Raw genomic sequence first — 17,111 nt, 5'->3', positions numbered from 1 at the left:
GAAAAACATTAAACTGACTTAAGCTGAATATTGAGACTACTGTCTATTTTCTTTACACATTTTACAGATATTGAACTGACTTAAGCTGAATAATAAGACTACTGTCTATTTAAAAACATTAAACTGACTTAAGATGAAAAATATTAAACTGACTTAAGCTGAAAACATTAAACTGACTTAAGTTGAAAAACATTAAACTGACTTAAGCTGAATAATAAGACTACTGTCTATTTAAAAACATTAAACTGACTTAAGATGAAAAATATTAAACTGACTTAAGCTGAAAACATTAAACTGACTTAAGTTGAAAAACATTAAACTGACTTAGCTGAATAATGAGACTACTGTCTATTTTAAAACATTAAACTAACTTAAAACATTTTTTAACATTAAACTGACTTCAGCTTAAAAACATTAAACTGACTTAAGCTGAATATTGAGACTACTGTCTATTTTCTTTACACATTTTACAGATATTGAACTGACTTAAGCTGAATAATAAGACTACTGTCTATTTAAAAACATTAAACTGACTTAAGATGAAAAATATTAAACTGACTTAAGCTGAAAACATTAAACTGACTTAAGTTGAAAAACATTAAACTGACTTAAGCTGAATAATAAGACTACTGTCTATTTAAAAACATTAAACTGACTTAAGATGAAAAATATTAAACTGACTTAAGCTGAAAACATTAAACTGACTTAAGTTGAAAAACATTAAACTGACTTAGCTGAATAATGAGACTGCTGTCTATTTTAAAACATTAAACTTGATTCAAATGAAAGTAAATCCTTATTTGATTCATTGGTATTATTCTTTTTTGACTGGTAGGACACAGATAGTCAAAGTTAATCAGACATATTCCAATTCTATAGTTACATATTCAGGAGCGCCTCAGGGGTGCGTGAGTTCACCTTTTCTCTTTACTTTGTACACAGATGACTGTAAATCTGATGCAAATACATACATATTGAAGTTTTCGGATGATACTGTCCTATTGTCTTTATTGGGTATTGACGATGATTTTGGCATGCATCAGTCGAGTACAGATAGATTAGTGGAATGGTGTGAGAGGAATTCACTTGTTATAAATGAAAAGAAGACAAAGGAAATCATCTTTGGACCTTCAGAGGAAGGGCAACAAATACAAGTAACTATACATAATACACCGATTGAAATAGTGTCTGCATATAAATACTTGGGTGTCTATGTGGACGCTGCTTTATCATGGAGTGTGCATATAGAGTATGTCTGCTGTAAAGTACAACAGCGTATTTACTTCCTCAGGAGACTAAGATCTTTTGGAGCAAATAAACAGATTCTGTTCATGTTTTTTCAGTCTGTAATACAGAGTGTTGTACAATATGGAATATGTGCATGGCATAGTTGTCTTTCTGTTCAACTTAAAGCTCGACTGGCAAGGCTGATATCAAACTGTTCTAAGACCGTGGGTCAAAGCCTTGAGCCAAGTTTTCATGAGTTGTATAAGAAAAAAATGCTGTCCTTGACACATAAAATTATGTCTGATTGTTCCCATTTTCTATATAAGGAATATCAACCGTTGCCATCAAATAGAAGACTGAGAGTACCATATGCCAGAACGAATAGATTACGGAAATCTTTTGTTCATCAGTCAGTAAAATTAATTAACCAGAACTGGGGGTCAAAGTAGGCAGTAATACTCGGAGGAAGGGAGGATACTTAAGTATTTGAACAGTAGATGGATTGGTATTGACATGTATGTCTTTGAATGTATTTGTATTGTGTAATGTGTATTGTTGTGAATTAATGTTAGACAGTAAACGCAAATAGGATGCAAGAAAATTTTTGGAAGAAATTCCAACAATAAAGTGAAATTGAATTGAATTGAAACTGACTTAAAACCACTAAAACATTAAACTGACTTAAGCTGAAAAACATTAAACTGACTTACGCTGAATATTGACTACTGTCTATTTTAAAACATTAAACTGACTTAAAACATTTTAAAACATTAAACTGACTTAAGCTGAAAAACATTAAACTGACTTAAAACATTTAAAAACATTAAACTGACTTAAAACATTTTAAAACATTAAACTGACTTAAGCTGAAAAACATTAAACTGGCTTAAGATGCATAATGAGACTACTATTTTTTTTTACACATTTTACAGATATTGAAGCTGAATAATAAGACTACTGTCTATTTAAAAAACATTAAACTGACTTAAAACATTTTAAAACATTAAACTGACTTAAGTGGAACAACATTAAACTGACTTAAGTTGAAAAACATTAACCTGACTTAAGCTGAATAATGAGACTACTGTCTATTTAAAAACATTAAACTGACTTAAACCATTTTAAAACAATAAACTGACTTAAGGTGAATAATGAGACTACTGTCTATTTTTTTTTACACATTTTACACAGATCTGACTTAAAGGGACAGTTCACCCACAAATGAAAATCCTGTCATCATTTAGTCACCCTCAAATAGTTCCAAACCTGTATGAGTTTCTTTCTTCTGATGAGCACAAAAGAGACTATTGACGGTAGCCATTGACTTGCATTGACTTCCAACTGTTCGTAATTTTCATTTTTGTGTGAACTGTCACTTTAAATCGAATAATGACACTATTTGTCTTTTTAGAGCTGCTTTGAACCTACCAAAGTTTTCCTGGTGTATTTGCTCATTTGCCTGTGAATAAAAATCGGACAATACTGTTAAAAATACATTCAAACAAGTACATTAGAATAAGAAAAAACTTTAATTTGAGCATTTTACCTTTTCTAGACCAAGATGCATAAACGTATCTCCACCTGGGATCTCTCGTCTTAGAGCATTAAGGCCTTTTCTTATGGTCTCCCTTTGAACAACAAAAACAAATGTGAAAAGATTGAAATAAACAACAGTTAATAACCAAATACTTGCAGTACTTGAAGATGTTTTCCCGCACCTGTTTTCTGTGAGTCTCATGATTGTGGTTCCTCTGGTTGAGAACACGATGAACGACATTCGCAGCATTGGGCTGTAAGACAATGAGAAACAGACCAGAAATGGTTACGATTAAATGAAATTTATTAAAGAGATTCTTAAAATCATTCATGACCTACTTGGGAAATCTTACGCAATTGGATATTGTCAACAAAAACACTGCATTCCATTAAGTCCTACAGTGTGAGTCAATGCATTTGTGTGTTTTTCTCAAAACATGGTTTGGTACCTTGTGAATTTCTCAGCCAAATGTTCAACGAAAGTGTAGATTTCGTGCCAGTGGTGTTTGACACTTCCTGACCTGAGAAGAAAGACGTGAAACAATCAGTAAATGGGATGTTCATGCTTTCAATGCATTAGATCAATACAACTGCAATAATGCAGTTTCTTAGCAAAGCCATCTAATTTTGCACCCTCTTGTTTCTCCCCTGAGGCGCAGCTGTTAACGCTTTATGACAGCTACTCATTTCCCGTCTCAGTCCCCAAGAGGTAACCTGTGGTAATTCATTAGTGCTGGATGACAAATGGGAAATGAGCTAATTGAGTCTACTGATCTGTGCTTGAGTCAGTTTGACTTAATTGATGAAACATGCTGCAGAAATAGGCTCTGCACTTTGTAAATCTCATTGCCTGGCTGATGTAACACGTTCAGTCTGAGAGCCAGACATAACAGTAACCGGCTTGTTTTATGAAAGCGGTGCCTTTGGCAGTGTGACAAGGTGATTTTAAAGTACACTTCTGTAAGATTTTGGATGAAGCGATTATGCATTGTGTCATTGCATGATAAATAAATACTCTTTAATATAGTTAGCCTTCAGAGCAGTAACAGAGTTGATGGTAACAAAATTTTACATTTTTAAAATGGTAAATGTTTACTATACAAAGTTATGGTAACAGGGTTGATGCTACAATCATCCTCAACTGAAAAACATTAGAAAATATAAGATGAAATGATAAAAATGGGTGCATATGAACTATATAAAGAAATATAATGGTAATAAAGGTGGTGTATATTCTGGAAACACAATGTAAAGAGTTTTACAATATCGGCTAAAATCTAAAAATACATATTTTTTTGCATCTATTTTGAAGATCAAATGTGCATGTTTGCTATTGCAGAAGTGTTAACAATTGGGACAAACCAAAAGGACATTTTCATGAAGACAAAGGGGAAAAAACATCAAATTAAATTTACTAGATTTTTGATGATACGTTTTTAAAAAAAAAAACATCAAAAGGTTTTAAAGATCATAAGATTTTAAAGAACCAACCATTTTTTTTTGCTCACCAAGCCTGCATTTATTTGATCCAAAGTACAGCAAAAACAGTAAAATTCTGAAATATTTTTACTATTTAAAATAAATCTATTCTATTTTAATATATTTTAAAATGTAATTTATTTCTGTGATCAAAGCTGAAATTTCAGCACCATTACTCCAGTCTTCAGTGTCACATAATCCTTCAGAAATTAATCTAATATGCTGATTTGCTGCTCAAGAAACATTTATATTTTATTAATATCATTATTTAAAACAGTTGAGTGCATTTTTCAGAATTCTTTGATGAATAGATGGACCCAAAGACCAGTATTTATCTAAAATAAAATTATTTTGTAACACTATACACTACTTCAAAACTTTTTGGGGGAAAGAAATCATGGAAATTAATACTTTTATTTCGCAAGGATGCTTTAAATTGACCAAAGGTGTTGATAAAGACATTCATGTTTCAAAGTATTTCTATTTCAGATAAATGCTGTTCTTCTGAACTTTCTATTCATCAAAGAAACCTGAAAAAATTCTACTTGGCTGTTTTCAACATAATAATAATAAATGTTTTTATGATTTCTGAAGAATCATGTGAAACTGAAGACTGGAGTAATGATGCTAAAAATTCAGTTTTAAAATCACAGGAATAAATTACATTTTAAAATATATTCAAACAGAAAGCAGTTATTTTAAACAGTAAAAATATTTCAAAATTGTACTGTTTTTGCTGTAGCAGAAGATACTTATTAAACAATTTTGTAGTACGACCCAACTCTCAAGAAAAAACAACTCAAATGGACTGATTTTACTGTTGATAAAATGATTCATCTTTAAAAAACTGTTTGTGTTCCTCCAGAAAAAATGCTAAGCTAATGACTTTGTTTCATCCCGAAGGAGAGTGATGAATGCTTCCGAAACCTCATTCTGGAACGGCGTGGGAGGAAGATGTTTTTATAACACAGTCAACAAAAGACGGGCCAGCACGCTCTGAAACTGCAAAACAGACCATAAGTAACAGAGAGCTGAACGCTGGCGAGAATACGCAGGTCACGCTCAGGGCTTGCCACAGTTTTCAACTTCAGATTTTCGAACATCACAATGGACGCTGTTTGTGTTGGAAACGGGACTTTCTTGAGGTAACGGCAATCATGGGATTGGTGCCTAGCTTGCAGTTTTCTCACCTGTGCAAACAGCGTTAGGAAAGGAAGTGGTCTATTCTCAAGTGAGATCCTAGATGAAATATGTTGCGGTGCCCTTCTTTGATCTAATTTTAATGGGTTATACTAAACCATATAAAGCCTAGAATGTCCTACGGTGCGATTTCAACTCTGAAGATGATCCTAATTTGCAGAGAAAGGAATTAGGAGGCATCTGCAAACTGATGTCATTTTTAAAAATGACCCTCAAAACGCATGTTTTCGACGCCTTTGTATACGTAGATAATTGCACATATGTTAAGACATGTGAAAGTCATTGCGGTTTGATGCAACAAGAGCCAAGACAGGAAGACTCACTGGAGTAATATTTGGAAGAGGGTTAATTAGAAAAGTGTGTCGCTCTTACAGGTCTCATCTGCTCTGAGATCAGTCTTCCAATCCTTTCACTCAAGATCAAATCTTACATAGTCATAAACACCAGTCATATACATCTAGGATGCCTTGAGGGTGAGTAAATAATGGGCTAATTTTCATTTGTAAGTGAGCTAACCATTTAAGACCTCAAAATACTTTTTCTGTAGTTCATGATTTGTATACAAATACATTTTGATGTTTGCAACTCATAAGCAGGTCCATATGTTTGTTCTGATGAGGTAAACTTGCTCATAAGCGCACCTGGTACAACATTGCAAATGAGCTCAAAGACTGATAGATGCATAATAAAATGACACTGATGCTTCAGCAAATGCATTTTTATTTAATGCATTCTTTAGAGTTGGGTTTAGTGGTACGATTTTTAGTGCAGCTTTTCTGATGAGGTAAATTTGCTCATAAGCGCACCTGGTACAACATTGCAAATGAGCTCAAAGACTGATAGATGCATAATAAAATGACACTGATGCTTCAGCAAATGCATTTTTATTTAATGCATTCTTTAGAGTTGGGTTTAGTGGTACGATTTTTAGTGCAGCTTTTCTGATGAGGTAAACTTGCTCGTAAGCGCACCCGGTACAACAATGCAAATTTAAAAAAAGAGCTCAAAGACTAATAGATGCATAATAAAATGACACTGATGCTTCAGCAAATGCATTTTTATTTAATGCATTCTTTAGAGTTGGGTTTAGTGGTACGATTTTTAGTGCAGCTTTTCTGATGAGGTAAACTTGCTCGTAAGCGCACCCGGTACAACAATGCAAATGTAAACATATGCGATACATACAACAAGCACCTTAATAAAATGTTGCTAGATTCACATTCATCTGGTTTTGATGTCACTCACTAGTCATTTAACTTTGAAAGCGTTGTGAAATGTACAAGATGCAATATAATATCATTATTCCTTCCCCTCAAGATCAAATCCTACACAATCACATACATCTAGGATGCCTTGAGGGTGAGTAAATAATGGTCTAATTTTCATTTGTAAGTGAGCTAACCAATTAATACCTCAAAATACTTTTTCTGTAGTTCATGATTTGTATACAAATACATTTTGATGTTTGCAACTCATAAGCAGGTCCATATGTTTGTTCTGATGAGGTAAACTTGCTCATAAGCGCACCTGGTACAACATTGCAAATGAGCTCAAAGACTGATAGATGCATAATAAAATGTCACTGATGCTTCAGCAAATGCATTTTTATTTAATGCATTCTTTAGAGTTGGGTTTAGTGGTACAATTTTTAGTGCAGCTTTTCTGATGAGGTAAACTTGCTCATAAGCGCACCCGGTACAACATTGCAAATGTAAACATCTGCGATACATACAACAAGCACCTTAATAAAATGTTGCTAGATTCACATTCATCTGGTTTTGATGTCACTCACTAGTCATTTAACTTTGAAAGCGTTGTGAAATGTACAAGATGCAATATAATATCATTATTCCTTCCCCTCAAGATCAAATCCTACACAGTCACATACGCCTAGGATGCCTTGGGGGTGAGTAAATAATGGGCGAATTTTCATTTTTGGGTGAACTAACCATTTAAGACCTCAAAACATTTTTTCTATAGTTTGTGCAGTCCTGTGAAATGTAAAAAAGGAGCTTAAAGACTAATAGATGAATAATAAAATGACACTGATGTTTCAGCAAATGCATTTTTATCTCATGTTTGCTTTGAGTTGGGTTTAGTGTTGGTGGTACGGTCTTTAGTGTGCGATAGAGCATTAACCCTTTAGCGCCATTCACCACACATTTATTTTCTGAACTTCTGCGATACAAACAACAGCCAACTTGATAAAATGTTGCTAGATTCACATTCATCTGCTTTTGATGTCACTTACTAGTCATTTAACTTCAAAAGCGTTGCGAAATGTACAAGATGCCTTTCCCTCAACATCGAATCCTACATAGTCATATACACCAGTCATATACACCAAGGATGCCTTGAGGGTGAGTAAATAATGGGCTAATTTTAATTTTTTGGGCGAGCTAACCATTTAAGACCTCAGAACACTTTCTGTAGTTCATGATTTGTAAACAAATACATTTTGATGTTTGCATCTCATAAGCAAGTCCATATTTTTGGCTTTTCTGATGAGGTAAACTTGCTCAGTAGCGCACCCGGTACAACATTGCAGTTTTGTATAAGTCCTGTGAAATATAAAAAAAGAGCTCAAAGTCTAGTAGATAAACTTGCTCTGTAGCGCACCCGGTACAACATTAAAGTTGTGCACATCGCACTTGTATGAGAAAAAAAGAGCTCAAAGACTTATATATGCATAATAAAATGACACTGATGCTTCAGCAAATGCATTTTTATTTCAAGTTTGCTTTTGTTAACATTATCGGTTAGCTTTAGAGTTGGGTTTTTAGCGTGCGATAGAGCATTAACCCTTTAGTGCCATTCACCACACATTTATTTTCTGAACTTCTGCGAAACATACAACAGCCAACTTGATAAAATGTTGCTAGATTCACATTCATCTGCTTTTGATGTCACTTACTAGTCATTTAACTTCAAAAGCATTGCGAAATGTACAAGATGCAATATAATATTATTTAATCCTTTCCCTCAAGATCAAATCCTAGCCTAACTATTCATATCTGCCTTTCTGCCAGAAACCAAACCAAAACACAGCTCATAAAAAGCTCCTCCTTGCTGTCGAGTGCAGTTACCTGTCGGTGTTTCAGATTAAAGGGGTTTGTGAAACACTAATAATAATGTTTAAAGTACAGAGAGGACTAGGTTTATGTAAAGTCAGCATTAGCTCCTCTTCTTCCTACATTGTAATGCCTGAGACATGGTAAGAATATTATGTTAGTGACATTTCCCTGACACTGCTGTTTTAACAGCTCCTCTGGGTCCTCAAACATCTTCTAGGTCTAGAGCAGTTTAACAGAAGTCTGGATGATCTCCTTGCTGATTATAAACAGCCTTAAAAGAAATAGTACACATGAAATAGGTGTGGTGAGCTCTTTGTGACACTCCTAGACTGTGTAAACAACAAAAAAGTCACAATTTAGATCTTTATCGAATTAGCACTTGCTTCCTGTGAGTCATTTTGCTGCTTTTTTAGGTCGCCTGACATTTGGTCTACATTGGCTCATTGGAAAAACATGACTTTTTTGCTCCAAAACCTTACCTTGACATACAATTCACTGCAGTTTCCATCTGAAATGAACACTAGTGGCAGTAAGACACAAACAACTTTGTTTCTTTTCACGCAAATTATAATTACAGGGGCAGATTATCGATTAATAAAGACTTATTTTTGCACAGTTCCTTGCGGAATACAATACTATGCTTAAAAGGTTAGTTCACCCAAAAATGAAAATTAGCCCATGATTTACTCACCCTCAAGGCATTCTAGGTGTATATGGCTTTCTTCCTTCAGACAAATCCAATTGGAGTTACATTAAGAATTATTCTTGCTCTTCCAAACTTGTTTTCAGAGTTTCTGTTCATCAGTCCAAATCATGTCCAATAAAGTGCATCCATCCATGATGAAAAGTGCTCCACATGGCTCCAGGGGGTGAACAAAGGCCTCCAGTAGCAAATCGATGCGTTTTTGTAAAAAAAATATCAATATTTAAAACAAAATAATCACTTTTTAGCTTGCACTAACTGTCATACGTGTAAGGCGTTAGTTCCGGTCTTGCAAAAACCAACGTTTGTTTACCGAAATCAAAGAAATATAATCCTGGCTTATATCGAAATCCTCTGACATTTTTCTTTACAAATTCTCCTTTTGAACTTCTAATTTGTGACCAGTCTTTTGTTTTGCTCTCTCCTTTGCGCTTCCATGTTCGTGCCAGCTAGAGAAAAGTGATTATTAAGTTTTAAATATGTATATGTTTCTTACAAAAACACATAAATTCACTACAGGAGGCCTTTATTTACCACCCGGAGCTGTGTGAAACACTTTTTATTATGTATAGACACACTTTATTGGACTTCTTTTAGACTGTCTTTTAGAAAACTTGAAAGAGCCAAGATAATTTTTAATGCAACTCCGATTGGATTCGTCAAAAAAAAAGTCACATACATCTAGGATGCCTTGAGGGTGAGTAAATAATGGGCTAATTTTCATTTTTGGGTAAACTAACTATTTAAGAACTCAAGATGCATTTTCTGTAGTTCATGATTTGTAAACAAATACATTTTGATGTTTGCATCTCATTACCAGCTCCATATGTTCGGCTTTTCTGATGAGGTAAACTTGCTCTGTAGCGCACCCGGTACAACATTAAAGTTGTGCACATCGCACTTGTATGAGAAAAAAAGAGCTCAAAGACTTATACAGTATATGCATAATAAAATGACACTGATGCTTCAGCAAATGCATTTTTATCTCATGTTTGCTTTTGTTAACGTTATCGGTTAGCTTAAGAGTTGGGTTTAGTGTTGATGGTCCGGTTTTTAGCGTGCGATAGAGCATTAACCCTTTAGCGCCATTCACCACACATTTATTTTCTGAACTTCTGCGATACAAACAACAGCCAACTTGATAAAATGTTGCTAGATTCACATTCATCTGCTTTTGGTGTCACTTACTAGTCATTTAACTTTTAAAGCATTGCGAAATGTGCAAGATGCAATATAATGTCAGGCTTACTGTTAGACAAAATAATGACAAAATACTATCTTTTGCATCAATTTGATGCAATGACATGATTTTGAAAGGCAGAGTTTTCAAAAGAAAGCGTGTTGTTGAAAGAATGGGGGCGGGACTAATTCACCGGCCAATTATAGTTAGCAAACAGATGGTGCTGATTGATGGAGTGGTATATAAAAGCAAAAGCTTTTAGCTTTTAAAAAAAAAATCCATAGAAATAATTACAATTGACCAATTTGATTGATGCATCCCATTCTATGATGATGAATGACTGCACTCCGGTTCAACTGACTGGGCTATGAAACCACTAACCTATTTTAGCTTTGCTGGGAATGTGAGCTTACGCTTCCGAAGTTCTCCATTTTAGTCTTTCAGCTTTCTGGTTTGCTGGTTTGAGAACACATGCCTTCTGCATAACCCAAGTACTTTTTACACCCTGTGTAAAATTCACAGCAGTCTGCATCCAGAAAGTAGATTTGCGGTGTGTGATAACATTTAACTAGGAATGCATGTCTCCCAAAACTGTTCCAGGAGTTTTACCTCTAGGTAAAGCTGAATTTGGGTGTATTAGGGTAGAAACTCGACATGGCTCTTAGCGATGGGCTTGACATTTATGAATCATTGGCACACTACAGCTGTTATTCTGGCTGTTTTGAAACAGATGACTCAATGCCTGGGTTATCTTAAGCTAAACAACGGTTAGTGGGACTAAAACTATGATTAAGTGATGTTTCAAAACAATCATGAAGATGAAGTAAATTAGACCACGGGTATGCGTCCAGACATTGATGACGGACTGGAATAAATAATTTTCCAATCCCAAGAATCAGGTTGTTCGAGGGACGCAGAGCCACAGCTTGAAATCTGTTGCCCAAAAACTAAAATGACATCATTATTGATTCGCCCCCATAGAGTTTCACAAAGTCTTCAATCAAACTGTTTGAGTTTCAAAAATGCATTACATTAACAAAAACGTTCTTCAGAAAACTGTTTTAAGATTCAAGCAAAATAATCTGCCAATGGGTTAAACAATTTTTTTTTTAAATTTCAAACATAAAACAAGATTATTTTTCTTACCCCATTGGCAGATTATTTTGCTTGTTCTAAGCAAAAACTCATTTAATTTTGACTTGTTTTTTCTGAAAACATCAATAATTTTTACTTCTTTTTGAAGACAAAAATCCTTTTTGATTTAAGAATTTTGGAATTTTGGAATTTCTGGAAACAAGGCAAAACATGTAAGTAAGAAAAGCATTTCTCTGAAGATGTCTGGCTTGAAGGCTGCAGTGCGAATTGCGTGCTAAGCATTCCCACGGACAGTTTCTTTGTTTTATTCCACTTGTTAAACAGCAGGCCACGGGCTGAAAGACTGGTTCTGAATCACTACCCAAGGCCGCCACTTCCCAGAAAGCCTTCAGGCCACATGAAAGCAGAAGTGGAAGCAGTGATGCCAGGCTCGAAGGACAATCTTGAGGTCAATTTTATGTAATCATTTCTAGAAATCAAGCCCTTTCTTAGTCTTACGTTTTCTATTTATATGCACAATATTCCACTGATAATGCTGGGACTTTCCACAATGAGCACTTCAGAAAAAGCTTTTCTTACTTGGATTTTTTGTCTTGTTTCCAGCCAAAATATCCAAAAATTCTAGATTCAAGAAGGAAGTAAAAATTATTGTCTAAAAATAAGTCAAAATTAAGTGTTCTTGAAGCAAGCAGAATAATCTGCTAATGGGGTAAACAAAATAATCTTACTTCACTGGCAAACTCACTTTATTTTAATTTCTATTGCCAAAATGCAACCTGGGCTGTTTTTTTTTTACTGTAAAGGAGACAAACTTATATCTAAAAGCATAATTACGACAAACGAGCCTTTGTTTAGATTGACCGTGATTTCGTTTTGTGGTCAATGGCCGGTGAATGGGAGAACTAGGGGCATAACTTTGAGCGCATCAAAATCGATATTTTTACAACACTAAGAAGGCTCGACACACCATGAATCTTTGCTCGAAGTATCGCCTGGGTCTCTACACATGAACTCCAGCATTGAGAACATTGTTTGTGTACACAGAGTTTACTAAAAAGAAAGGTTTTGAACAACTCACTTTCACTGTTTGGGTTTCCGCTGGCAGCCATCTTGCCAGTCAAGAAGTGTTGATCTCCGAACCTTACTTGCTTTTAGACATTTTTTGAGACAAACATGGCAATTCCTCGAAAACAAATCCAGGAAAGCCCCTTCTCCGAATCCAATAATGCAGCACCTGAAGCCAAACACTCATGTGCAATACAGCTGTTGTTTGTGTTGCTTGGGTACTTGCTCATTTGGTGATAAAGCAGATAAAGAAAACAATGCACGCAACAGCATTAAAAATACAGAATAATGCGTGCTCAGGAAATGACTTAAATTGCTGAAGTCGAAGGCTTGTGATGTTCTGAAAAGGGCCGCAGATGTTCATGTGCATGCGATTTTACTAAATGTCAGTTTTTCCGAAGTCTGTAAAGAGAAAAAGGGGGGCGCTCGGGGTTGGCTATGTCTTCTGCCATCACATCATGAGAAAAACTGGGTGGAAAAGGACCTCGCATGAGTCGTACAGTTTTACTCAGCTGATCAGTTCCAGAGCATGTTGCATGACACATGGAAATCGCTTAACATACAGCACAGATTTATGATGCATTTGCTGGATTCTAATGGGTTTCGCTGCTAATTTTATCCCTTTGCTTTACGCCAGCTGAACTTTCTGACACATGGTCAAACAATAAGACTGCCCTTTCATCAAAAAGCTGTCAGCTTTGTGTTCATAAGTCAACTAAACAAATAAAAACGAGATCATGAGATCAGTGTTGTTTCAGACAACCCATCAGACAACCTCACAAGACTAACCACATATATGGCAGTGAAGAAAAGTAGGTTGTCAATTTTCACCAATTTCAACCTGAATACAGTTTTACACTCTTGAAAATAAAGGTGCTTTAAAAGGTTCTTTACAGCAATTCCATAGAAGAACCATTTTTGGTTCCACAAAGAACCATCTCTTTCTTACCTTTTTATAATCTGAAGAACCGCTTTGTGGAACAGAAAGGTTCTTTAGATGTTAAAGGTTCTTTATGGAACCATTTAAACTAAAAAGGTCTTCTATGGCATCGTGAAGCACCTTTATTTTTAAGAGTGTACAATCTAAAAAATAAAGGGTCTTTACAGTGATGCCATAGAAGAACCATTTTTGTTTCCACAAAGAACCATCTCTTTCTTACCTTTTTATAATCTGGAGAATCTTCTTTTGCCACAAAAAAATCTTCTTTAGATTTTGAAGGTTCTTCATGGAACCATTTAAACTAAAACAAAAGGTCTTCTATGGCATTGTGAAGCATCTTTATTTTTAAGAGTGTATGTATAATCAACTTGGTTGCACGAGTGACTTAAAACTTATCAAAAAAGTTGGAATTACTTATTGACCTAATTCTTTACAGTGTATGCAAAAAGGTGTTTTATACTAATAAATAAATGTGCAATTAGACTAAACATCCTGTAAAGAATCTTCCCAGTCAAAATCGTGGGAAAGGATGTTGCTTTTCTGGGTCTGTTTAACAATGGAAAAGGATAAGGGGCAGGAAAAGAGAACCACAGAGGAATGAAGTTGTGACCGTCTGAAGTGCTTATTCAGCAAACTTCTCATGTAACCTCCCCTCTGATCGTCATTACACTCACACTGAGCACTAAACAACAAGTTGGCACCATAAAAAATAAACCAAATTACTTCTGTAAACTGTCATTGTCTGGTATATAGGGCGCAGTATTGTCTCTAACCCTTCCTTGAACTCTAATTGAACCCAGCCAAGTGATACCAAACAATGGACATCTGGTGAATATCTATTTTGGTGTTGGGGAATGTCAAAAATTTAAGGAAAAGACTGGAGGATGTGAATGGAAATGTACTGGCCTACTTTATCCAGGCAGAATCTCTCAGTGTGGAAAACATCAGGCCGACAGACCGCAAAAGCATCCTTAACATTTGCACTTCATACAGATCGAGTTGCCCTTATTTGAGATTGACGGGTTTATGTTGGATTCCAGCTGTTCCACCAAAGAGATTCAAGTCTCAAGATAAAACACAGATTGGCTTTCCTTTAAGTGTAGAGATAGAAATGAAAAGGAGAAACACAGAGAGAGAGAGAAATACAGAGAAAGAGTGGATTCTTTGTTCACAAAGCAGTGCGCAAAACCATTGAGTTATAACAGTTACTTACTTGTCAAGGACGAAATACAAGTCAAAGGCGCCCTGACATGATCTCTCCTCTTCCACATCTTCTTGGGCTCTAGCAGATGGAAGCGTGAACAACAAAAGTCCAAAGAAAAGTACGCCAAGACACATTTTAACTACTGAGCTTGGCATCTTTTGTTATTGCAAAAACACCAATCCTCAACAAAGCGGGCGACCATTCACATTATCCCTTGAAAAAAACAAACAAAGAGAGAGCCTTTGCTGAGATCCTGAGGGAAGGATGCACACAAAGAAGAAGAAGAAGTGCAGTTTTGCGGATGTTGACGCAGTCCTTATTCTAATTAGTCAGAAAGATGTAACTCCAAACTGAATATGAAGATGTGAAGAAAACACGCTATTCCCAATGTGTACCGCACGGAAAGCCGATGTCCAGGAAAAAGAGTTTTTGTCAAACTCTAGCCGGTTTGTTGTTTTGCGCGAAATCCACGTGTTCAAAGGCCAGATGTGTTTTTTTTTTTTTTTTTTTTGCTTTTTGTTAAAGCGCTTGATATTTGATGTTAATGTGCAAAGCAAAGACTGAGTCGTTTGAGAAAAGAGCCCAGGATCGGAGTTGGCAGAAGAGGGGCTGGTGTCATATTTCTACCCTTGTAGAAAAAAAAATTGGGTCAGTTTCTTCTCCTGCTTCTTGAAGGTTTCCTCCCTTCCTTTGGATATGCTAAATATATGGGTTTTGCGATGTTTTTTTTTTTTTTCCGGTCTTGTCTGCTAAAGTTGTGGAATAAAATATAAATGTAAAACTAGAAGAATGTTTGTTCTACGCATTTAAAATTTTTTTTTAGTTACTACTAATAAAACCAGTGGTGTATACTTAAGTAAAAGTACAGAAATTACTTTGGTAGAAGTTAAAGTAGGCTATGTGATATTTATTGTACTTAAGTACAAAAAGTATTTTTTAATCTTAAGCATACTTAAGTCTTGAAAGTAAAAGTGTCAGTAATTGCAAACTGGAAAAGAAGCAAATTAATATATATTTATGAAATGTTCATACACAGCTTGAGTAGCAAGATTGTGTTCAGTTTTAACTCTTTCTTCCATTTTGTATTTTTGGGTATATTTCGTTACTTAGTTTCATTCCAACATAAGAAAACATTTCTGGAATCTGCATCTGAAATAGCATTTAGATGTATTTACACAGTTTAATGGATCTCAGAGGGACATTGATGCATTTAAACTGCAGTTACAAATCCATAAATAGACATAATGTTTTGTTTTTAACAAAAAAGTTGAATACTAATATTTGAGCTAATTTAAGACATAAATAAAATAGTCGAAATGTACATTTAAAACCGCCAGTGGGAGGCAGCAAGTTACTGTTAATGAGTGAATCACTGAATCATTTTTATTAACGATTTGTTCAAAAAGCTGATTCATTCAATAGGTAAACACTGCCCATTGCTCAGAGACGCAAAACACTGCTGTGATCTTTGGAACTATTTTCTTTGGCAAAATTGAGCAAAAACAAGCAATATTATGTCTAAAATGTAAGTCACTTATTGTATGAGCAAAGCTGTTTTAGGAGCTCTAACTTGCAAGCGCCAGACACTGATTCGTCAAACCTGCTTTCCTGCAGTCCGTGTTCTTCTGACTATTTTGTAGTAAGTAACAAATATGCTTATACATTTTATACACAGTATACATTTTAATTAGTAAATGTATCAGAGTTAAAGTTGGCTGAAATATAAAAACTCAAGTAAAGTACAGATACTCCCAAAAATACTTAAGTACTATTACGAAGTATTGTTACTTTGTTACATTACACCACTGAATAAAAAAACATGGTTACTATAGTTAAACTATGGTAAACACAAATTAACCATGGTCTTGCTACACTAACCATAGTTTAACCATGGTATTTCTAGTAAAACTATGGATTTTACCCCCTGGAACGCAATTTTTTTTTTTTTACCAGAGGACCCACCTCAAAATGGCATTGGGCTAGTTTTGAGTTGCAATTGGGTGGGTTTTGTTGTGAAAACCTGGCAACCCTGTGCCCAAGACTCTATAGTCTCAAAAGCTTTTGGCAAATTCAAGAAACCCCGCCTTTATTTATACAAACTTTTTATCAATTTGACTAGACTTTAACAGCACATTATGGTATATCTCTAGTGAACGATTGTACAAATATGCATTTTGAGTGTATTAGATCATTTCTATATGGTTTCAGACACTCAGTTGACTGAAAAAAAAAATATATATATATATACTAAAAAGAGGATGAGGCGAATACAGCTAAAAACTCGTTTAGCAAAAGGGGTGTGTCTCTTCAGAAAGCCAAAAGAGAAATCGATTCAAGTAAAAGATTCATTAATAAAACATAAACAAAACTAAGCTAATGTAAGTACGAAATGCAAGGTAATACTGAGG

General features: G+C 35.0%; 1 protein-coding gene across 1 annotated transcript in view; it reads right to left on the bottom strand.

The window, feature by feature from the left end:
* The window catches only part of antxr1c (ANTXR cell adhesion molecule 1c), a 36,484-nt gene extending 21,143 nt beyond the window's left edge, over positions 1 to 15,341 (bottom strand). Inside the window, exons 1-5 of the mRNA XM_073828812.1 lie at positions 14,713 to 15,341; positions 3,213 to 3,284; positions 2,946 to 3,017; positions 2,774 to 2,855; positions 2,656 to 2,686 (exon numbers count right to left, since the gene is read on the bottom strand). Coding sequence (XP_073684913.1) covers positions 2,656 to 2,686; positions 2,774 to 2,855; positions 2,946 to 3,017; positions 3,213 to 3,284; positions 14,713 to 14,858 — 403 coding nt within the window. The 5' untranslated portion in view covers positions 14,859 to 15,341. The remainder of the gene's footprint in view (positions 1 to 2,655; positions 2,687 to 2,773; positions 2,856 to 2,945; positions 3,018 to 3,212; positions 3,285 to 14,712) is intronic.
* Between the last annotated feature and the right edge of the window lie 1,770 nt (positions 15,342 to 17,111).

This window comes from Garra rufa, chromosome 22, assembly GCF_049309525.1.
Source record: "Garra rufa chromosome 22, GarRuf1.0, whole genome shotgun sequence".
Lineage (NCBI taxonomy): Eukaryota > Metazoa > Chordata > Actinopteri > Cypriniformes > Cyprinidae > Garra > Garra rufa.
Note: the sequence above shows the minus strand (reverse complement) of the source record. Positions and strands in the feature narration are given on the sequence as shown.